We start from the raw sequence: 25,418 nt of genomic DNA, 5'->3' as shown, positions 1-25,418 counted from the left end.
ATTGAAAAATATTGATATTCATCCAATATTAACCAAATTTTATGACCTCATACTGTCTTAAATTCGAATTCGATCAAAAAAGTGATCGCAGAGTAAATGTTTGATTTAATGTATTCTGAAATTCGAAAATACTGTAACTATTTTTTTTATATCAACGTTAATACTTTCGTATTGACGTGGCACGGTATATTTATTTCGTTATGCTGATCGCGAATCTCCTATTGCCGGCAACCCTGATTGTTTCCAGCAGCCGACGATGCATTTCCCTCCTATCGCTGTACCCAGCAAGTGATCGATCCTTTTCTCAGTAGAATTGCAGTGCTCGGTCAGGAAACATCTTTGTTCGAACCCGCTAGGCACTGCGTGAACTACCGAAAAGATTATTTTTACTTCTTTAAGCAGAAAATCAAGCGATAGGATTCAAGTCAAGTGTCATTCAAGAGTTGTGTAATTTAAGAAGTTTTTCTTCTTCGGTTGATTTTCCGAAAATCCGTCCACTTGCGCACCAACTGTTCATCCAGCATATGCCCGAAAGGCGAAGAGAGTGGATGAGAGTGTGGGATCGTGTTACAAATAGAACTTTATGCGATTTATTTTTTAACTGAAAACTTGATGTGTTTATTCATTTGAGTCTCGGTGAAGAGCTAGTTGTATCCCGCAACGGCATTAGTCTGCATTGGTCCTGCTTAGGGACCGCACGTGTTCTCCTGTTAGTGCCTCGGAGTGAAACGGATTAGCAAGCTAAAATGTGAGTGCATATGGTGCGTGGTACGGGAACTTCACCGGATCAGAACTGTGTTAATGATTTTTGGACGAGCCACAAATATTCCATTAAATAAACATCGTTACAAACTTATTTCCCTGCATTCGTAATTAAATTGTTGTCGTGGGAGGAGTTTTTTTTATGATAATCTGGTGTTGTAGTTCAAGAACCCGCCTTGATCTTTGATCACTTGAAGTGTGCTAAATCGGTCGTACAATTATCAATATTTTTGCGTAATGTGTGCCGGTCTTCATTTGCAATGTGAAAGGTCGCGAATATTTCAATTCAGTTGTTATTAAATGAAATTTGTCGCTTTGTTAGTATTCTGAAATTAAAATATTAAAAAAAACAGAAATCACGAATAAAATAAGTAAATTATTGAGCGGTTTTTAATTATTACAATTACAATTTACATAAATTACAATAACAAGACTATAGTTGAATAGAATTTAAATGTAATTTTTAATTACCTCCCAATTATCAAATCGGTTTTTTTCGGATAAAAATTATCAATCGACAGTTAATTTTTCAGCATCATTTTATCAAATTTTGTTCGTTTGTTCTTATAAAGCTTATAACACATTGTAGTATCAGTTGATGAGTGAGTTAATTTGTTCTGAAGCCCATTTACACGTAGCTTTGATATGACGATTGAATTGGAATGTTTAATGGAATCTCAGTAATCTTTTATGCGCGTATCAACGCAAGTGTAACTGCAGTGCAGTGCAGGGTAAACTTACGAGGACTATTTATTTTGCAATTCGCTAGAAGTGGTTAGTCCAATTTCAAATTAATAACCTGTTTTAATCCACCTAGTGGTGTAATGATGCCTTTCTCATATACTAATATTTTCAAAAATATCATCAGAAGATTTTGTGAATAATTTTTTTTAATCTTGAATAAAATAAGAAACTTTCTTTGGGTATAAACTAACATAACCTTTTCAAATTGTAAACAGTTATGTCAAGTTGATAAGAATTTTTCTTTATTTTGCATCGTCGCACCAAATGATTAAACACACTTTACCCTATAGTTCTGAAACCGGAAATTGAACCCAGATGAAATTAAACAGCAACCTATAAGACTGTAGGAACTTTCATTTGAGTCTGTTTGTGGAAATCGATCAAATCACCTCCGTGAAAATTGAGTGAGTCTCGTTTTAAACCTTTTTTACTACTACTTCTGGTACTTCTGGAACCAGGAACTTGGAACCAGTATAACCATAGTCGGTTCGTTTAGTAAGTAACTAATATAGCCTACAAATTGAATCAGTTTTAAGCTAAATCTAGAAGAATTTTACCCTCTAAATGACAGTGTGAAATTCAATAGCAACCTACAGGACTATGAGATTTTTTTATGAGTGACATTTGATACATACTCACACACCCACATACATTGCTCAGCTCGATGAACTGTGTCGAATTATATAGAACACTTAGCCTTTCGGGTCAATTTCCACTGGTCAATTTTTCAAGTGATTGTATAAACTTTCTTTATGAGAAAGGCAATAAGTGCACTTTTGTTGAAAAGCATCTTTATCATGATTTTGTAATAACACTAACAAATAGGTACAAATTGTATAAAAGGATTAGAAATTTACATATTTTTCACCTGAAAAATATAAATTTTTATGTGGCAACCCTGCACGCTATACGAAATTGAACAAAGCACGCTGTGAATGGAGCAAAGTCGCACGTACCGTCGCGTGTCAGTTTGGCATCGTCCTTTTTTTCGATTATAGAGGTTTTAACATTGTTGTCATTCATCTCTTCGGGCCAAAAAAGTTTGCACAATAAATTTAAAGACAATGGGAGCTTTAATTTGAATCATAAATCGTGAAAAACGGCTTAACCGTTGATGAGAAATCGACGTTTTTGGAGATTTTCTTCACTATTACTGGTGCTTTCGGAAGCGGAATCCGGGGACTAGTAGTCCCAAAGTAGTTTTATATAATCACTAACTAATAAGATCCGTCAACTAGATCAATTTAACAGTAAGTTTTATAAAAATGTGCACCTCGTTTCGCCATCACTTGTTACAAAATACTCATGAAATTGAAAATTTTCACCAATCGCACTGTAATACCGGAACCGGAAGTCGGATCTGGATCAACTTTTCGGGGACTTTTTAAAGAATTTCAAGATCTTTTATTTGTTTCTTAGTTTGTGAAAATTGATCAAGAAGTTTCCGAGAAAATTGATTGCATATTTTTTCATAAATTTTCACATATTTCCTTGTAATTCCGGAACCGTGGGATCCAAATAAAATTCACACACACATGCACGCACAGACATTTTGTGATCTCAACGAACTGAGTCGAATGGTATATGACACTCAGCCCTCCGAGCCTCGGTTCAAAAATCGGTTTTCACAGTGATTGCATAACCTTTCTATATGAGAAAGGCAAAACGATCAGCCGAGTTAGAACTCATTGCTCAGTCCGCTTGCGAGACAAGGATGGTTTTCGGTGAAATTCTTTCGGTATCGGGTTGTTGCACAAGGACCCACTTGCATGCGCCTGGCAGATTTCCTCCCAGAATTCTGGCATAATTCCGGGAAGAGTCTGGCAAAAATGCAACATCTGTTGCCGGCAGAGTATTTCGCCTAGCGGCAATTACCGGTTCTGTTTCTGTTCATTTTCCTGTTTTAAAGACTCGTTTTTAGTTTTGGATGTACATGCAAGATTGACGAATATCAAATGAAGTCGAACAGAAAAAAGAGCGATCTTGCAAGACGTGACGTGACGAGAGAACGATACTATTTCGCCTGCAATTTTTCAACAACTTCCGGAATGTTGCCAGGCATCTGCCGGCTGTCTGAATTTCTCACAAGCGGGAAGTCAGAATTGAATCGCATACTGCATACTGAATTCCATTAGAATCGCAATTCATTCCGAACAGAGAACGCGGGATTGGCGTTTGTATGAAGAGCGAAAAATGAACGTGAGGATTTGTAGGGTCGATGGGATACTTTAGCAGAAATATGGCGGGAGCTGCAAAGCTGTTGGGGATAGCAAGCTAACACAGTTCCTTATAGGTGGAGCGCACATTAGTAGCATTTGAAAGTTTTCAGGATCGAGTTCTACTCGAGGATATATTTTTTTAGACGTTCTCAGATAGTGTTTCATCTTCTTGGCTTCAATGCTACTTAAGAAAAAGGAATGATTTGAACCTACACAGCAAAAAAAAAGAATTGCAACAATCTCGATGTGATTATCAATTGATGTGAAAAAATTTAGACGTGCTGAACATCAAATGCAATAATGTTCTGTTTTCAAGGGATCAGGGTCATTTCGCCGAAAGCCATTTCGTCGAAAGTCAGTAAACCGAAAGGGTCATTTCGTCGAATCCTGAAATCGTCTTAAAATCGTAATTAGAATAAAGATTGATTCTTGTACTTTTGAATATAGATTGATTCATGAACCTCAGAACGGAATTCCCAAGAAAATTTGTAGACTATTAGCTACTAAGCATCAAAACAATTGCATAGGTATATCTACCAGGCAAATGTACCTTATGATCAAAAAAGAACCGGAATTTTCATTTTAAAATTCCCGCGCTTGTCCAATCGGTAAACTTTTATTCTCTCAACGTTGGCAACACTTTTATACACATTCTGTCAAATTTTGACGCATATCGTACGATTAGTTTTTGTTTGTTGAAAAATTTTCGTGTGGCGATTTTTATTATGGATGAAAATTTAGAACAATGTGCGTGCATCAAATTTTGTGTGCAAATGGATTTAAGTGTTCCGAAACGTTGAAAATGTTAGAAAAGGCCTTTAGTGAATCGTGTCTAGGAAAAACACAGGCATACGAGTGATATAAACGCTTCAAAGGGTGTTTATTAGGGCCATCGTCCAAGTACCGTGCGCGCGGGTGGTTTTAGGAAATTTTCGATGGAAATTTTGAAAAATTTGGCAAAACCAAAAACATACAGACCTTTGAAATACTTTTATCTATCTACAGGGTGAAAAATAGCACTGAAAAAATGAGCTTTTTTGTAACCTTTCACAATTATTTGAAAAAATAATTCGATGGAATGAATTTTTTTTTCAAAAAAACCTTATGCTGGCAACAAGAATCACATTCGGACACATTTTTGGAAAACCTTTTCACGCTTTTCATGGAAAATCAACGAATTTCATATAACCGATTTCGTGGAAATTTTATTTTTCCAGATAATTGTGAAAGATCACAAAAACACTCATTTTCCAGAGCTATTTTTGAAAAGACTCGGAAAAACCTCCGAATTTTCCAGCCATTTTCACCCTGTAGATAGATAAAAGTATTTCAAAGGTCTGTATGTTTTTGGTTTTGCAAATTTTTCAAAATTTCAATCGAAAATTTCCTAAAACCACCCGCGCACATGGTACTTGGAGAATGGCCTTAAGTGAAAATGAAAAAATATCTAATGCGGCTACGCCACATCATTTTGGTTCATGTGTTGTCCGACCTAGCAAAGAAACCTAGCCTGGAGTAGACCGGGTAAACGAGGCGGTTACAGGTTTGTATGCAAGAGGCCGTCGATTCCGACGGCGGGTCCGTGGCCGACTCAGCTGGCGTCAGCGGCTTTGTGCCACCGAGCCATCTTGGCTTCGGTTATGTGGCTGCGCCACATCAGTTATACAGGAGACATAACATACAGGAGACATGACCCTTTCGGCAAAAGACCCTTTCGGCGAAAGGAATCAGGAATCAGAACAAATTGGCTCAAATGGCACGTTTCCCTTGATATTTGGAGATTTGTGCCTTGCCATCAATTTGTTTTTAGCATCATTTTCCCGATATATAAGAGGGAAGGATTGAAAGGAAATGGTAAGGGTTGGACTAGGAGGATGGGAAAAATTGACGACACAAAAACACATAAAAGCAAAAGTAAATTCTGCACCCCTAAGGGATGCTGAACAATCTGCTGAGGATCACATTTAGTGGAAGCAGAAGGAAATTCTGAACCTCTACGAGGTCCCGAACAGTCTGCTGTTAATAAAACCTCCAACCCCCGAGAGGATTTAGAGATCTTACAAAAGCGACACCATTCTGCACTCCCGGAAGAATGCAGAACGACTCGCAGTATGTACGAGCAGAAGTAAATTCGGCACCCCCCAGAGGATGCCAAACAATCTGCCAAACCCTATTTAAGGTTAATACAGAAGGGATTCATTCACTCCAGGAAGAACGATGAACCCTTCTGACTATAGCTCCTTACCACATTGGGTGAGAAACGAGAGAATATCCTTCAATTTTAGCTCCGCATACACAGACTCAACCATGTATGGAGAACCAAAAACCCGGATACGTAGCTGCCTCAATGCGGGACAGTTACATATCAGATGATATGAAGTACCATAATCGCATTCACACAAATCACCCGAATAATACTCAGCACGTTGAATAGTAGCCATGTGATAATTGAGTTTGCAATGTCCAGTCAGAGCTCTGACCAGAACACTTCAATGATACTTGGAGAAATGCAGTAGACACTTTGACATTTTCAGATCTAAATCTGGTAGAAATGCTTTGTCTGAGCGCAAGTTTGCAAGCTGCGCCAGTAGCTGGCATGTTTGGATGCAGCCCAAGAACGTATCTTGTGCTTTATCCAACTAGTTGAAAGTGGTAAAGCTGGTTCAGGACCAACGAAATCATTCGTTGCACCAGCTCTAGCCAACTCATCAGCCCATTCATTTCCAGTAATACCAGAATGGCCGGGTACCCATAAGAAGTAAACAGCATTTGAAATGCTGAGGTCTTCAATTTGAGTTCGACATGCGATCACTAGATTCGACCGTGAGTCATTCGAACTGAGTGCTTTTAAGGCTGCCTGACTGTCGGAACAAAAATAAATACGTTTACCACAGATCCTCTGCTGAAGTGCCGATTGTACTCCACACAGAATTGCGTAGATTTCTGCTTGGAACACAGTACAGTATCTACCAAGTGAATGAGACTGCTCCAGCCTATTTCACGACAGTAGATACCAGCACCAGCACGACCATTCAACAGAGAACCGTCCGTAAAACAAACTATGTGTTCATCAAGTTGTCGTTCCAGACAACCAGACAATCATTCCTAACGAAGAGGATAGCTCACATTGAATGTTTTAAAAGGAAAACTGCATGTGAGAGTTAGGTCACTAGGAGCGAGTAAATACTCATCCCACGGAACCATTTGAGACCACAAGCGAGTGTGACTGGTAGCATATTCTAATGGGTTACTGTTCCAAAGCCCTGTAACCCTAAGACGGTATGCACAAGATAATGCTTCTTGTTTTAGGAACACATGTAGTGGTTTAATGCACAGTAGCGCCTCTAGAGCAGCAGTAGGAGTTGTCGTGAATGCTCCTGTCATCGCCATTAGGACCATCCTTTGGAGATGATTTAGCTTTGACTGAACTGTCGCGACTTCTCCTTTCTGCCACCATACAAGACATCCATATGCTAAAATTGGTCTAACGATAGTTGTGTAGATCCAATGAATATATCTGGGTTTGAGTCCCCATGATTTTCCAAAAGCTCGTTTGCATTGGCCGAAAGCCATGCAAGCTCTTTTAATCCTGAAATCAATGTGAGCAGACCAATTCAGTTTTGAGTCAAGAATAACCCCGACGTATTTAACTTGATCGACCACAGTGACTCCTGAACCAAAGAACTGCAACGGACGAGCTCCTGTAATTATCCTACGATGAGTGAAAAGCACCATTGATGTTTTGCCCGGATTTACAGATAATCCAAACCTGACAACACCATTGTTCAACAGATCGCAGGGCTTGCTGCATTAAATCAAAGAGAGTGTTAATGCTTATACCACCTTGAGGACACCCACAGACACTCAGCTTTCTAATCTCTGGCCTGCCGAATCGATGATCAAAGAAGTTGATTGCTAAGCATTGCGTGTATCCAGTTAGGGAAAAACCCAAGATATTCCGTTCACGACTGCAATGTTTAACCTCCTGCAGCCATTCAGCCATCGGCACGGAAATACACCTTGACTTAGGAGTTCCTATTTTTGTGGCCTTTTACGACATGGAATAGGAAACCAGTGGATCAATTCTTGGTAAAAAATAATTCCGCCGGATGCCACACGGCTTACCTGTTTGGTGGACTTATACCACCGGTACAGGTGGACCGTAGCGTTATTCTTAGCAGTTGGGAAACCGCTACCGACACTACACGGCTATCTAGGCTGCTCAGAGAGGGAAGTTAACATTGATGGTCAACTTCCATGGATGGCCGAACAGCCGGTTAAAACCACCCGCGCACATGGTACTTGGAGAATGGCCTTAAGTGAAAATGAAAAAATATCTAATGCGGCTACGCCACATCATTTTGGTTCATGTGTTGTCCGACCTAGCAAAGAAACCTAGCCTGGAGTAGACCGGGTAAACGAGGCGGTTATAGGTTTGTATGCAAGAGGCCGTCGATTCCGACGGCGGGTCCGTGGCCGACTCAGCTGGCGTCAGCGGCTTTGTGCCACCGAGCCATCTTGGCTTCGGTTATGTGGCTGCGCCACATCAGTTATACAGGAGACATAACATACAGGAGACATGACCCTTTCGGCAAAAGACCCTTTCGGCGAAAGGACTTTCGGCGAAATGGCATTCGGCGATACGACTTTGGGCGAAATGGCATTCGGTGAAATGACCCGCTCCCGTTTTCAAGCAATATTGCAAATAAATCACACGTTATTACATCGAAAAAACCTGTTTTAATCCACCTAGTGGTGTAATGATGCCTTTCTCATGTACATATAATATTGTGGTATTCAATTCAAAATTTTTCTCTTCGATTTTTGAATGAAACCAAGATATTGTTTGTGCATTAACTAGTATAACATACAGAATAAAACAGTGCTTTGATTGCGTAGGTCCTTAAGAAAACGAAGCGGGTTCACTGTTATATGCACTCATAATTACAAATTGAATGTTTGTTGCATCCGAAAATATGCAGTAATTTTTGGTAGAACCTTGCAATTGACCCTAAGATTGGGAATAACGGTTTAGAGTCGGTTTATAACATTTTTTACGGGTTTTTGTTCCGCCGGTTTAAGCGACGGTGTACAATATTGAACACACTTCACCCTATAACTCCGGAACCGGATGTCGGATCCGAATGAAATTCAGGAATTCCGTATGGGACCGGAAGATCTTTCATTTGAATCTAAGTTTGTCAAAATCGGTTCAGCCATCTCTGAGAAAACCTAGTGAGATTATTTGACACATACACACACATCCATACATACACACACAGACATTGCTCAGCTCGATGAGCTGAGTCGAATGGTATATGACACTTGGCCCTCCAAGCCAATTTTCACTAGTCGGTTTTTCAAGTGATTGCATAACCTTTCTATATGAGAAAGGCAAAACGTGTGAATTAGCTGCAATATTTCTTGAAAACAGAACATTTTTGCATTTGATGCTCAGTATATCTATTTTTTTCACATCAATTGATAATCACATCGAGATTGTTATAATTCTTTTTTTACTGTGTAATATTAAATCGTTACAGAGTAAAAAGTGTGTGACCTAATGATTCTTGACTCAACTCTTACTCGCTATTGATTTTTGTTTATTTAGATGGACTAATATTACAAATACTAACTACTAATTTAAACATCAATGCATTTCGATTCAGTATAACAAGGATTCAATAAAATTATGTGATAGAAAATCGTTGTCAATGTAGAACTGGATCGATAAATATTCATTATTCAATATTGCAAACTTCCATCAGCTTAGAGAGAGAATAAGGAAGAAAATAGAGATCTAAATGTTACACATCGTATTGTATAGATGTGATTTTTTTTGTAAATTGCGTGAAAACTAACGCAATACTAATTGAAGATTAGACGAGAACCGGAGGCTTTATTTTTTCACAGATAGTGGATATCATTTAATTGTTAAATTGACAGTGCATACTAGCAGAAATTTGTTTATTTATTTCATTATTTTGTTTTTTCCCTAATTTCAGTAACTACACTCAAGCATGGCCCTGAGGATTACCATATTCCTTTTAGCGACGTTGAGTGTGCTGTCATCCCAAGTGTTCGCCCAGCAGAGGATTGATGTGACGTAAGTATTTTCCACAGTTACACTGCAAATGAAAACCTGTTTTAATCCACCGAGTGGTATAATGATGCCTAATAATTGGTATAATTGATGCAAGATTCATTTCCGATTTCCAACTACTATTTCCGGTAGCGGAATGGCCAAGTAAACGTATATAGCCATAAAATAACCAGACTAATATATTGGATAAGTTTCAAAGTTTTTTCACTCGAAATTTTTTAAACTGTTCACCCTCTAATTCCGGAACAGGAAGTCGGATTCGTCTAAAATTTCATAGCAACCCATGGGACCTTAAAACCTTTGAAAACTCAAAATCATAATTGTCAAACAGCAATCAATCAAACTTAATGTCCAGGAATTACACAAAGTAGTTTTAGTGTGTTTTTAAACAATTAGAGTACATTATTATAGTCATATTCAGTTTCGAATTAAGTTTTTTCATTTGAGTTAGAGATCGATTCGTAAATAAATTTGTGTAAATCTTAGAGAAAATGAATAATATTTTAGAGTCCAAACTATACTGAACAATCAGATTCAATCCAATATCTAGAACTTGACATCACACCATAATGCGGGAGCAAAACTAACATTGAAAAGCGTCCCTTATTTTCAGCTGTATGTTCCATTAAGTCTACTCATAAAATGTTCAACCTAATGAACTGAAGCTACAAATCATTATCGTACTGTTTGTTGTTAGTTGGTTCGTGTGCATCAATCAAACAGTACATGAAGAATGTGCAGTGGTGCCGTAGCAGAATGGTGGGTTTCATCAAGGGAATCATTGTTCTTTCCAACGACGCCTATTCGAAGGCATAGTTGCCCATCAAGAGGACGACTGGAGTGGGGTGAGATGTCAATATAATACTCAGATTCCCGCTCTGTAAAATAGAACTAGAATTCCCGTTCTGGACTTGATCTTAAAATCATTATTTTTTGCATGGAATATCTCAGTTCCACTGTCTTATATTCATGCTCCATGTTAAAGTTTTCATCCGATTCCGGAATAGTTTTTTCTGCACATTTTTTTCCCTAAACAGCGTTAGTCTCAATTGTTTGATTACTCCGCAAGTTCACTTGAAAATACTGATACTTGATAAAACAAACATCTCAATTAATATAATCCCGTTACCATAATTAAGTTTACTCTGGCGTATCTTAAGATCTGCTCTTTGGTCCCATCGGTTGGTGATACGTGGAAGTGGATGGGATCCGCATCGGCCAGCAATGGATCGAGATGGCAATGAACTCATTAAATATATTTAACAGGCATCATCTCACACTGTGCTAAGCTGTGTTTATACGGGAAAACTAAGACGATGATCTAATTGGTCATAATTGTTTGTTTTCGTTGTTGTGTCGTTGATCGAAGTCTGTCCGTCACATGCGTGCTTGAGGAGTCAACCAGCGCACGCGAATGCTCATTCCGTTAGGGGAGAGAGGATTAAAATGAATTAATAAAAAGCATTACTCATTTATCATATTTCTTCACAATTTCAAATTCTGTTTAAAGAGCTTTGGAACTTTTGCAAAGATCTGTCTTCATTTAATAAGTTCATATCTTTCGATTCGAAATAGACTTCGCTTGATTGGTACCAGCCCAATACGTTTCGAGCATAGTGGCAAGATGCTAGATCAGTCCAAAACATAGTTGATCTTTTATGCTTTCTTCTGAATGGCAAGAAATATTTCTTTGGGCACTCTTTCGCATCGTTGATTGTTCCGCAGATGATAGAAGGAGCGCTTATTTCAACACATTTGTAAATCGCCTTCCAGAACAGGAACTTCTTTGAATATCTCGATAATTTCATATTTCAAACATCGAATTTACACTTGGTAACGAAATATACTTGCTCAGGAAGTTGAAGGAAGTCGGCCTTGGCATAAGTTCTGTCATCCATCACGATGTCACACAATTATTCAACCCAGCACATTCGACTAACGCCTTCGGTTTTTAGCGACATCTCAAAATGATATGTTTGAACGATTCTTGAACTGTCGCCTTTCGTGGTCATTTTACTATCGATCGAACATCTTTTACGATTGCTTCCTTCTTTTCTTCGGACACTCCTTGAAGGTGCTTATCACACAAGACACAAATCGGCAAAAGATAAAAAATGCTGAATCTCGGTCATCTCAAATTTGACGACGGTCAGTTATTTGAATACATGAGCAGTCGATAATTTAACAAAACTGCAGACGACTATAGATTAAAATTTTAAATATGGAAAAACAGATGTGCACAAGAGACTTTGGCTCAAAAATTTTCAAAATATTTGAATTTATTGAAAAAAATTATCGTGCACAAAATAAACATTGATTGCAAGCCAAGCATTTGAAGTAATGTTTGTGATCTAAATTACGTGGGCATAAATGGCATCGCACAGTGGGGATAATGGACCAAAAACGCGACGATTTTTCTTAGGTGTATACGGCTGACCACAAAGCATTTGTTTAATGGTCTGTAAAATCGATTCAACGAAATGCTATTATGTTCATATTACCCCAAGTTCCCTTATGACGTGAATACGACTTACTTTACTATGGGGCGCCATTTCAAATGGATTGATATTTTTCTCAACGAAATTGATACCCCTTTCCGCCAGCCTATTGAGAGTGGTTTCAGCATAGTGAGCCGACGCTAATTCCGGCCAAAACAGTGGAGGTGTACTATGCTTCTTATATAAAGGTAGCAATCTCTTCTGAAGACATTCAGATCGATAGATTTTTGCATTTAGAGTTCCGGTAGTATAAAAAAGGGTTGACTTCAAACCATAACATAGGAATGTATAGCTTGCCATATCAGTACCTTTACTTTAGACTTTAGACTGAATTTCTCCACTTGAATCGAGCTGTTCGCATCGCTCACATCCTCTTCAACGATGACAGTAAAGTATTATTGACCTGGAAGGGTTTTTGAGTCCTTCTTTACATAAGTCGCATCGTCCATAAAAACGCATGCATCCGGACACTGCAGAAGACGCGAATACAATTTCCGGGCCCTTGTTGCTGCTCGCTTCTTCTGTTCTACACTTTGTTTCGAGATTTTCTGCTTCTTGTAGGTCTTCAGGTGATTTCGCCTCTTGATACGCTGGATCATTCCGACACTCGTTCCTGCTTTTTTGGCCAAATCACGTATTGAAATTGATTTAATCTTCATGATTAGAGATACCACTTTCTGGTCCAGTTTCGGGTTGGAAGAACCGGGTTTTCTGCCTCTTCCTGCTAGCTCATCCAAAGAATAGTGTTCCCCAAACTCATTAATGATGGTTTTAACACTGGCATGATGAATTCCAAACCGATTCGAAAATTTTCGCATAGTGATACCCTTCTCACTTAGCCATGTGTCCAGAACCTTAATTTTCACTTCCTTTAAAATACGCGACGTTTTGAAACGCAGAATTTCAACTGCACAAACAAGTAAACAAACGAAAGCTGACAGTCAAACGCACAGCATTCTATGATCTGAGCATAAAAAACCATCACAAATACATGCGTACAACACAAATGTATGTATGTATGTAGCTTATTTTCGATACACTCCTTATAACATAAAACCTAAGTACTTGTAGAAGTCAAGATGAACTGTTTCTAATGTAAAATTTTTTCCTTGTTATTATATTCAGTTGAAATTTGATTTACAATCCAGAAGCAGATCAAATACGATACAATATTGCTCAATATTACGTAGAAATTTTCAGCGATCCAAGTACATACATTGGGAAAGACAGTACTAGTCCGTTTTCCTCCATTTATTTCATAAATCGTATCTCTGGTCAAACTTTCTTCCGCATCCCGAAATGAGGCTGATTCCGGTTGATTGAAATCGATTGATCTTACGAAGAAATCCCTAAAAAATAGTTTACAAATATATTCGATAACTGCATCAATCATGTTTTACCGTTTTACCCAATAATTGATTGTAGATCAATATTCATCAAAAGGAAGATGAAGGATGAATTGAAGTAAAACGGTATAACATGATTGGTGGGGTCATGAAATCTTTTTGTAATCCACTTTTTAGAAGTTCAACCGAAGATACGATTTAAGAAACAAATTGGGATAAAACGGTACTAGTACTGTCATTCCCAATGTGTATACTTGTAAAATACTGAAGTTCTCTACGTAATATATCGCATTGAATCTGCTTCAGGATTGCAAAGCAAAATTCAAATTAAAATTAAGTTTGAGGTAAAGTTGGGGTAAAACGTTGTAGCCATGTGATCATGGAAACTATCTGTTAATTAATTTGTAGGGTTATATTCGAAACATATAACTATCTTGGTTTACCATAATTGGCCCAAACACCGGTCAGTAGAACATTTTTTCTGTGAATTTATGGAAGAAGAAGATTTGGGGTAAAACTGAATACAGCTATTTGCGGGGGTGGGCAATGTCAGAGACATAACTGGATGACCTAAATACGAATCAAATTGACATGCATCGTCGCACGTCGTAAAATTTTTCTTTATTTCAAGCGAATTCAGCACCGATTTTTTATTTAAAAAGGTAAACATATATAACAGAAATAAATTTATAACGAATCTTACCCGAAATTAGGAACAATGGCATTTTGCATGATACTGTAAGTAAAATGATGACGACTACCGACGTTATAACATGTAAAAAGTCAAATGAAACCAAATATTTACAATTCATATCGCAACATATTCTTATTTATGTGGGTTTTAAGGGTACCTTTTGGAAAGTGTCAAAACATATCTGGTAAGTTGTTGTATCTGAAACATATAGCAATATAGGATATATAAAAATAAAACAAAATTTCTTTAATCTGCTCGGTTTTGACAGTTTGAATTCGGAAACTCGAAATTCCTGAGAATTTTAGGAAAACATTTTATGAGATACATAATAACTTATCGGATTCGGAACTACTATGTATCTGAGTATTAAGGGGTTTTTAAGGAATTACACAGATTTATAGGTGATTAGTCGAACACAGCATTCACATCTCTCGCTTATAAATTTAATTATCAGCACACAGCTCATGCCAAAGATTTTGATGTGTAACAAAGAATGAACGATTTCGCTATAGGCGAGAAAGTCAATTATAAGAGCATTTTGGTTATAAATTTAATAACTAAATTCACCGTCTTCAATAACATGCACAAACATGTCTCCTTCCTATTAGTCAATTGAAAATACTCATGGTTAATAACCATCCATAATTAGTGTCTGTTTTGTTTCGTCGCAAGCCCACAGTACTCAATCACTAAAAATACTCCGTATGTCGGTTTTGCACGATACGCTTTGTGCGATGACTCGTTCAATTCATGTGGTTGAATTTTTCTAGGTTTAATAGCAAAAATGGCTGATTTTCAGTTTCCTATTTATTTGATCAAAATGATTCAAAATTATTTAACTGATCGTACTCTCCAGGTTAGCTATCAGAATTGTAAATCTGCATTGCTACCCGTACGAGCCGGTGTTCCGCAGGGTTCGAGCGTAGCTCCAATCTTGTATAATATTTTCACTTCTGATCTTCCAAATCTACCCGTTGGTTGTCAGAAATCACTATTCTGTGACGACACAAGTCTGTTAGCCACAGGTAGAAATCTAAGAGTGATCTGCGGTCGCCTACAAAGAAGTTTAAATATTTTCAGTGATTATCTGTCAAAATGGAAAATTAAACCAAATGCAGCAAAAACGCAATTAATTATTTTTCCTCATAAGCCAAGAGCTTCTTTTCTTAAACCAAACAATAATCACATTCTCAAATTGAATGGCTTGGAATTGACATGGTCTGATCAAGCTAAATACTTAGGTTTAACATATGACAAAAAACTCACTTTCAAGGATCACATTGAAGGAATCCAGCAAAGTGTAATAAATATATTAAATGTTTATATCCTCTTATAAACAGAAATTCTAAGCTCAGTCTAAAAAACAAATTGTTAATTTATAAACAAATTTTCAGACCAGCCATTCTTCATGCAGTACCAATTTGGTCAAGTTGTTGTTCCACCAGGAAGAAAACGCTTCAAAGGAAATTCTGAAAATGATTTTGAAGCGTCCTCCCTGGTTTAGTACAAATGAGTTACACAGACTCACAAATATAGAACCATTAGATGTAATGTCACATAATATTATAAGCAAATTCCGACAAAAATCGATGCAACCTTCAATTGAATCGATTCGCTCTCTTTATTAGTTAGTTAGTATATAAGTTCTTCTTCCCCATTACACAATACAAGTAGGATTACAATTTTCCCCACACAAAAATCACAGAATTGCGTAAGAAAATGATGTCTTCATGGTAATAACCAATTCATGTATATAATAGGCCTGAAAAGTCACCACTTGTGGCTGAACACCCAATTTAAATCTTAATAATTTAATTTTAACTCATATTCCAATAAATAGTTTCTGGCAACGCTTTATGCTAGTTGCTACGTTTATCGTTGCTGTATTAAACTGCAACAATCAGTCTAAATATCACCGGCACTAACACAAAAGATGAAAAATGAACACAAACACCCACGAATCTACAAATATCAATACAGCAAGTAGTATATTCATGGTGGCTAAACCATTCTAGATTATTGTTTAACTTACATTTCGCTTGTGATCTTGATTATCAGATAAAAACTGTTTGTTTATTTATTTTTCACTATAATAAATAGTAACTATGGTGAACTTGTTCTTACCCTTCAGTGTTGCTAGTTTTATAGAAAACTCGTTAAAGTACATTGTCACTCTGACAGTGTATCATGACAGTGTACCGCACGATGCAAAATGTGTCCTTGAAAATTTGTCGAAGTATTCCGTATTATAATTTGTATTTGGTGTTACTATGCGAAAATTGGCGAAGCGGTTTGGAATTCATCATGCCAGTGTTAAAACCATCAGTAATAAGTTTTGGGAACACTATTGTTTGGATGAGCTACCAGGAAGAGGCAGAAAATCCGGTTCTTCCAACCCGAGAGTAGACCAGAAGGTGGTATCTCTAATCATGAAGAACAAATCAATGTCAAGACGTGAATCGGAAACGAGAGTCGGAATGATCCAGCGTATCAAGAGGCGAAATCACCTGAAGACCTACAAGAAGAAGAAAATTTCTAAATAAAGTTTCGAACAGAAGAAGCGAGCAGCAACAAGGGCCCGGAAATTCTTTGCGTTTTAATGGACGATGAGACTTATGTAAAGGAGGACTCAAAAACCCTTCCAGGTCAACAATACTTTACTGTCGTCGTTGGGGAGGATGTGAGCGATGCGGACAGGTCGATTCAAGTGGAGAAATTCGGTCGAACGGTCAATATGTTCCTGTGGTTTGAAGTCAACCATTTTTTACACTACCGGAACTATAAATGCAGAAATCTATCGATCTGAGTGTCTCCAGAAGAGATTGCTGCCTTTATATAAGAAGCATAGTACACCTCCACTGTTTTGGCCGGATTTAGCGTCGGCTCACTATGCCAAAACCACTACCAATTGGCTTGCGGAAAAGGGTAAAAATTTCGTTGTAAAAATATTAATCCATCAAATTGCCCTCAGCTTCGACCCATCGAACGTTACTGGGCGATCGTGAAAAGGGTCTTGAAGAAGACTGGTAAGGCAGCTGGAAACATGCATGAGATAAAAAAATGGGTTCAAGCGTCCAAAAAATGCGATGCAACACTTGTCCGGAACTTGATGAAGAGCGTTCGATCAAAAGTTCGAAAATTCGTGAAGAAATAACTTAAATTTCATCCGATTTTCATTATGCTCAAGTTTAACCTCGTACAATTAAGGATCAATTTTTAGTTTAAATAAAATAGCGTTTTTTATCATAATTTGAAAGAAAAAATTGTGGATAGCTTATTTTCGATACACTCCTTACTGGCCCTCAGTGCGCAAGGGCGCCAAAACATGTTTTTGAGGTTTCGAAATTGTGAAATGCGCTATTTTTCCTAAAAGCAACACGAATAAAAATCCATTGCCATCCATGATTGTGAAATTATGAAATTATGAAAATCATGAATCATGTGTTCTCATAAGATAATAATACCTATTATTAATGTGATATTATGAGCAAAATCATTTAGATCACGAACTTTTTTATGGGAGATGTGCTATTGCTTAAGACATGTTTCATGATTTCTGAATCATGGTACCGGAAATGGAATTGTACGTGTTCGTAAAAGGTTTTCGATAAGAACACATTTTTTCTAAATGTAGGTTTTTACTATGTATTCGTATGTTTAGGGATTCGGAGATGTTCTACGGATATACGAATCCGTAGAAACAATTTACGGATTCGTAGAAACAATATACAAAAATTTGATCTTTTACGGAAAACCACGAGAACTAATTTGTCTGGAGAGCTCTAGTGAGGTCTGGTTACGTGTAAAATGTGAATATTTATTGCGAACTACGTGGTTTATGAATATTCCATATTTACCATTTACAGTTTTCATTTTTGTTTTGGCAAAAATGTTGTAAAATATGACTAAGCTCGAAAACACTATTCGGAAAAAGGAGAATACTTAAAACATACTTGTAACAACGAATTATAATCTACTTTCTCAGCAGATTTCTAGGTTTTTGAATAACATTTTCAAATTTGAGTGTGAATAACACTTTCATTAGCAAAAAATTAATTTGTGTGAATAACATTTTCAATTGCAAAAGCAAACTCTTTCTATTTCTTTCTCTTTGTGGACACTAAAAATACTTCTATGTTTCAATCCCACAAGTTTTAATTTCTCGCGATTTTTGCGGCTTGCTTCACCGATTCCTCATTCCTATAAAAAACATCGGCATTTATAGTACCGAACATTTATAAATATGTAACTTCCTCTAATCTTCAAATTGAACGCAGAATTATCAGTTTTGTTAAAATCATTCCCAAGCATGTCGAACAAAGTGTAAATATGCTTTATTCGTCAATGATCTGCATTGGTTCATAATTATGTCAAAAACGCGAAAGTTTTTTTTATATGTAACGTATCATGATATTTACAATCTTGTAGGAATCAAGAAATCCGCGATGCCATTCTATCGTTGGTTCACTCGTACAACTTGCTGGACAATAAGCTGGAAAGGCACGAGCAGCGAGAGCGGTCCCTCGGTGAGCAGGTCAAAAAGGGCCTGATCACGTTGCAAAAGAACCAACGGATATTTGAACCACTCAAGGGCACCATTACTCGGTTGGAGGAACGCGTCAGCAGCATTGAAACGGCACTACTTAGTGTGAGTATGTTCAATAACTAATGCATTTTGAGATAATCGCCGGTCCACACCACTTGGGGCACAATTAACGAGGATACCATTTCGTTCATGTAGCAAGATGAAAAAAACACATTACAGCAGATGAAGCTAGGCGAAACACTCGAGGGCGTTTTGCGTTGGTTGACGGACAATGCACCGGCACTTGAGGCGAGAGTCATCACAGAATCCAGACCGTACGAGGATGGTGAAGGCTTCGGAGGGAAGATGGATGAGATAACCGAAAGTATTAGAGAGTTAAGACGAGAAGTAGCGGAACTGAAATCGGATAGAGACTCACTGGAGGTTGGTAGTTTTACGACCTATAGTAGCTGATAAGGAAAATATTTCTCTGGAACACTCGTAAGCAAACGTCTTACAACTTTTTCTTCGATTCTCATTGTAGCAAACAAATCGTAACCTGATTCAGCAGGCAGAAAAAATAGCCAATGGTAAGCAGGGTTCTTCATCGGATGAAATCATCGGCAAAATCGAGGAGAGGCTATCCTCGTACTACAACAATCCAGTCGTAATCTCCCATTCGAACGTCGACTTCGAGGAGAAGGTCATCAAAAAGTTAGACACGATCGATGCTGCCGTGAAGGAAAGTCATTCACCGGCATCAGTCGCTGTATCCGCTCCTGGTTCATCCATAGATAAGGACTTTGTACATGGATTGATTAATGAAACACTGGAGGCTATCGAGGACATGCGGCTGGAGGTTTTGACTGCGTCCGATAAGAGTTTCTCGAAGACGGCGACCCGCATCAAGGAGAACAACGAAGTACTGCAGACTTCAGTGAACGAGATTTTGAAGACCTTATCGGAAGAGATCGTTGACACTGAAGCATTCTTTTCCGGTACCAAGAAAGATATTGGATCGTTGAAGGATGAAATTGCGGCTCTGAGTAGATTGGAAAAGTTCTTACTGCAAACGGGTGAAAATGTGTTGGATGCTAAGCGAGGCATCGATTATGGAATTCATCAAATTTTGCGAGAGGTAACCGATGTAGTCAAAACCAACTCGAAGGAACTCAATAGGACTGTCACGAAACGATTTGACGATATCGGTGCCACGATTCTAGACAATCATAACGGTGCTTTAAGCAATCTTAGCTCAAAGATTGAAACAGAGATCAGTCAGGTTTGGCGACAGATCGGTATCATGTACCAAGAGATTTCCTCCAGCAAACAAGCTCTAGACCGCCTTCAACAACAAACTGAAACCTATGTCAACGGAACATTAAGCACCATGGACAGTATGGAAGGAAAGGTAATTATAATAATAATAATAATAATCAACAGTATGCTTACTAGGAATATAAAAAAATCTACTTTCATTGTAGGTTTCACTGATCACTGGCCGCATGTCTGAAGTGGACTCGAATCTTAACTACCTGCTTGGACGTTTGTCGCTGGTCACACAGGAATTCAATCTGATTAAACGTGGTCTAGGTCAGGCTTTGGATGAAATCAAAAGTAGCTTCATGGAAGTACAAGAACGCGTCAAAGGTCCAGGTCCGCATCAAATTACCTCCGCTGAAGTAGATAGCGATTTGAACCAACCACCACCAGCCATATAATAGAGTTCATAGACTTTTTAGATGTGTGGTAGATTTAGTTTGTACATGTTTTTCAAATCAAATAAGACCAAAGTTGGAAACCGGCATTGGTTCTTGAACAAAGTTATTTCATTTTCATCGGTTTATGAATGCGTGAATTAATTGCCCTTCATCCGAAACCAAAGTACGGAAAAAATAAAAGAGCATTTGTAGCATCAGTTCTGTATCAAGAAAGCTATGTTAGGTGAAAAAAGCATAACAGTTGCTTACTAACCTGAACAAAATTATAAATGTTTTGTTCGGTTGAATTTGTATAAGAAATCAATATAATTCTGTTTGTACTTCAAGATAGCTAATAAAGTATGACATCAATCAAATTCCTTCCATTATTATGGTGCTATCGACCAGCAGAAAACCCTTCTTAATCCACCCAGTGGTGTGATAATGCCTCTCACTTGCCCATTAAATAGTCTCATTAAAAGATTTATAAGTTTAAGTCCACGTTCATTAGTATTGTGAGCTTTTCAAATAATCTGAAAGTAGCCTTCAAACGTGTGCAGAATTGTCGAAATTGATTCAGCCTTCTCTAAGAAATTTGAGCACAACTTCCCGAACCGGAAATGTTCACCTTCAAAGCTTGGTGAATGACCGCATTGTAACTTTTTAATATGCCTAAGTTTATCGAAATTCGTAAAGTCGGTTAGTCGGTTACGTCACTTATTGATCTTCGAACTTAATCGATGAGTAAATAATAAATTTAAAACGAAATTTATATTTTAAACTTGTTCAAATCTATACTTTATGTTTCGTCTTCGACTCGTCAGTACATAACAGTTTATGTTGAACTGTTATGTAAACTAGCAGCTCAACATAAACCGCTAGGCAGACATAAAGTTTCTGCTACTTACAGAACACTTTTTTTATTTGCACCGAAGTGCGACGTCTTTACTGTCGTGCCGAACGTAAACGAGTTTCGGTTTAACTATCTGCGAGGAATTTGAGCGGAGAAGGAAAACGTGTTTTTCGTCACTTACACCACTTATATACCAAACGAGTTTAAACATGTTCAAATGGCCTTCAGCTATCCACGACAAAATAGAGCGAAGGAGAAAAAATGGGCGGGTAATATTGGAGACATAACTGGATGACGTGACAATAATAAATAACTCAACAGTTTCGTTTTCTGAAATATTCGGAAACAACGAAAACTCATCACGCTTGTCTGCCCTTTTCGCATTCAGATGACGGTTTTGAGGTAGTCTGGTACATATCAGTCCCGATGTTCAACTGGAAGAATGTAATTTACTGCTTTAATTTAAATTCGGAATTCGTAGTAAGAATTCTGATTCAGGAATTCAACTGCAGAATTCACAAAATGATAAATGCTAGATCTGGAATCTGAAACAAGATTTTATATCCGAGTTCCAAACCAATATTTTGGAACTTTAGAACTTCTCAACCAGAATTTAATTCCTGAATTCATTTTCCAAATTGGATCCCTGAATTCCATTTCAGAATTCGATACCTAAATTCAGTTTTAGAATTAATTTCTAGAATTCAGTTTAAAAAATCAGATCCAGCATGCTGGAGTTGAACTCTGAATTTGGGTTCCGGAACTAGATTTTTTAACAAAATTCAGTTCCTTAATTCAGGTTCGGAATTTAAGTTCGGAATTCAGTTCTAGAATTAAACACCAAGTGTCTCCACAGTAATGGAATACTATTTTTGCCACTGACATTATTCAAAGCCGTTTCATCTGCACCGGTTTGCATATGAATTTATGTTCTAGAATTTGGTTCTAGAATTTTTGAATTCCAAAATTCTAGAACTAAATTCATGAACTGAGTTCATAATTTAGATTCCGAATCTGAATTTTGCTACTGAATTCAGAGCCTGTCCCAGTATTCATCAGTTGCAAAAGTATTCTTCAGTTATGAACATCGAATAAAATCAAAAATTGTTTGTTAATTTGTACAGCATTATTTGTTTGGTAGAATATGTTTGTCGTGAATAAGTCATACTTTAGTGTAGATGCACCGTTGCAATTCTGGAAGCGAAGCAGTGAAAGTTGAGAAATTCACACAATTAATCAACTAATTTGAACGATTATTATTGGGAAATAATTTATCTATAGAGGCACTTCGCGCAGCCCAGCAATCACTTATGGGTGCTTGTGTTCGAACTTGCATACAATGGTAATTCATGCGTGCAAAATCGAACGCAACGGTGATTTTTAACAATTTTTGGCTAGTATTCTTTACACATCTACAAATTTTACAACAAAATGTGTTCAAGTAAAATTAATATAAAAATTGGAAATTAATCGTAAGCATTCAAGAATTATTTATGAATTCATTCGATTCCCAGGCTTATCAGTCAACAAGCGAATTTTTGGGTTGTAGAATATATTTCCAGGTGCAAATTTTATTCGGTGAGTGTTTTTGGCTTACTAATGTCGTTTTCGCTTGAGAAAACTGAAACTGACCCAGGGTAGTTTCATCAAACAAACACTTTTCACGAAACTGTGTTGATTTCGCACTTAGCAACGGGGATTTGAGCAAACCTGATACAAAATCCAGGTTCGAAACTGACTCGATTTTCAGTTCAACAACGTTGAAACTAGGTTCGAAACTAGCTTCAAACAAACGGTTTGACAGCAAAACTGGGTTAGGTTTGGCATCAAGCGAAAACGACATAAGGCTACCATTAAACTCGGTCTACGTACCAACAAAATGGTCCAAAAATCTTCAAATTGCGTTCATGATAGATAATCACAAATGCGATATTATCGACGACGTGTCACTTGAGCCAATTAGTTTTGATTCCTGAAGCCCCTACATGAAAATATGTGGCTTTATTCGTTCAAATTGACATGCCGACATATTAAAGAATAACAATGGGATTCTTACGAACGACTGTGAGGAGATAAAAAAAAAGCGGTAGTATTTTGACGAGTACGAGTAATGGCGAAGAAACGGACACCGAAGGTATCGAAGCGGCATTGAACTTGGGAGCGCGTGTGGAGAATGATAAGTTGCCGGCTCCTGATCACTAAGCAATCGGGGAGAAAATAGATCAGCTGAAAAACATTAAGGCGCCTGGTTTTGATCGGGGCTACCACGTTTGGCATAATGTCGTTTGGCATAATACCGTTTGGCATAACGCCGTTTGACATAACGCCGTTTGGCATAATAGTTATTTGGCATGATGGTTATTTGGCTTAATTTGGCATTTGGCATAGCATGATGGTTATTTGGCATAAGTTTTTATTTACTGAAATTTTGTAAGGTCTAATCCGGCTACGCCTCATCGTTTTTAATGACCTGCTGTCCGACCTCGCTGTCGCTCGTTCGGACCTAACTGAGGGACAGCTCCTAGCTTTTGGTAATCCAGGCAAACGCCCGTAACTAGACAGAGGTGATTTCTGCGGGGGCGCTACCCCCCGCAGTGGCCGGCGCTTCCGACGGCGGGTCGCAGGCGCACTCGCGGACTTCGGCCGTCTCGACCTGAATCATCTATGACGAACAGAAGATTGTGCTAGCACTAAGTGAGTTGCTGATATAAAATGACAGAGTGCTATTTACTACAAAATTTAAAAAATTAAAAATAATGCTGTTTCACGTAATATTATCGAAATATTCGGATCGAATATAAAATTCACACATTTCGTTCGAGTTTTCCTTGTTAAACATCACTCTATCGAAAAATAAACGAAAATTTATTTTAGAATAAAATATTACGAATCCAATTATTATTATGCCAAATGGCCATTATGCCAAATAACTGTTATGCCAAACGGCGTTATGCTAAATGGTATTATGCCAAAGGACCTTATGCCAAACGGGCCGCCCCCGTTTTGATCAACTTCAAAGTGAGCTACTGAATAACGGTGGTGATGCCGGGCCCGTACCCAGGATTTCGTTTCGGGAGGGGCCCTCGAATAAAAAAAATAATGTTATTGGAAATTGGAAATTGAAAAGCTTTTATGTATCTGCAAGGCAAAATGGCTGAAAAATTCGGAGGATTTTCCGAGTCTTATCAAAAAAAGCTCTGAAAAATGAGTGTTTTTGTGATCTTTCACAATTATCTGGAAAAATAATGCGATGATATAAATTTTTTTTCAAATAAACCTTATGATGGCTACAAAGATTACATTCGGACACATTTTTGGAAAACCTTTTCACGTTTTTCATAGAAAATCAACGAATTTCAAAAATTTCAACGAAATCGGTTATATGAAGTTCGTTGATTTTCCATGAAAAGTGTGAGAAGATTTCATTTTCAGAGCTATTTTTGATAAGACTTGGAAAATCCTCCGAATTTTTCAGCCATTTTTGCCCTGCAGATAGATGAAAGCTTTTCAAAGGTTTTTGTTTTTGGTTTTTCAAAATTTTCATTGAAAATTTCCTAAAACCACCCGCGCGCATGGTACTTGGACGATGGCCTTAAATGACTTACTTTGGCTATACTGGTTTCGGTTTCCGGTTCCGGAAGTAGCGGTCTCACATCGATTTTTCAGAGATGAGAGATGAGATTGAGATTGAGGTTTGAGCACAAGTAACAGTTGAATGGCCAAGTAAATATACACCCTCATTCTTGTTTACGTCCGTATCGGCAGTACGACGAACGGGTACTTTCGAACGAATACGAATAAGCCATTCTTGTTTTCACTCTAATGAATTTGAACGCGACTCGTTTGCCACAAAAAAATTCAAATATCTGTAAACTTCTTCAAATAAATGCTAAGCCTTGATGAAATCATTCCAATTCTTGTGATTATCCATATGCGAAACGCTAAAATGTATGGCAGTTTAACTTCAAACGATA

The 25,418-nt window shown here is 37.6% G+C and overlaps 1 protein-coding gene across 2 annotated transcripts; it reads left to right on the top strand.

Moving 5' to 3' along the window:
* Positions 1-301: 301 nt before the first annotated feature.
* LOC131427314 (uncharacterized) lies at positions 302-20,968 on the top strand. 2 transcript variants are annotated; one of them, XM_058590385.1, is made up of 6 exons: positions 302-748; positions 9,731-9,831; positions 18,795-19,014; positions 19,108-19,335; positions 19,436-20,302; positions 20,376-20,968. In XM_058590385.1, exons 2-6 carry the CDS (start codon positions 9,746-9,748, stop codon positions 20,610-20,612), a joined length of 1,638 nt encoding a protein of 545 aa, XP_058446368.1. In that variant the 5' UTR covers positions 302-748; positions 9,731-9,745; the 3' UTR covers positions 20,613-20,968. The 2 variants fall into 2 exon arrangements, with proteins under 2 accessions (XP_058446368.1, XP_058446369.1); XM_058590386.1 differs by lacking the exon at positions 302-748 and adding an exon at positions 1,518-1,536.
* The last annotated feature ends 4,450 nt before the right edge of the window (positions 20,969-25,418 follow it).

Source organism: Malaya genurostris, chromosome 2 (assembly GCF_030247185.1).
Source record: "Malaya genurostris strain Urasoe2022 chromosome 2, Malgen_1.1, whole genome shotgun sequence".
Lineage (NCBI taxonomy): Eukaryota > Metazoa > Arthropoda > Insecta > Diptera > Culicidae > Malaya > Malaya genurostris.
Note: the sequence above shows the minus strand (reverse complement) of the source record. Positions and strands in the feature narration are given on the sequence as shown.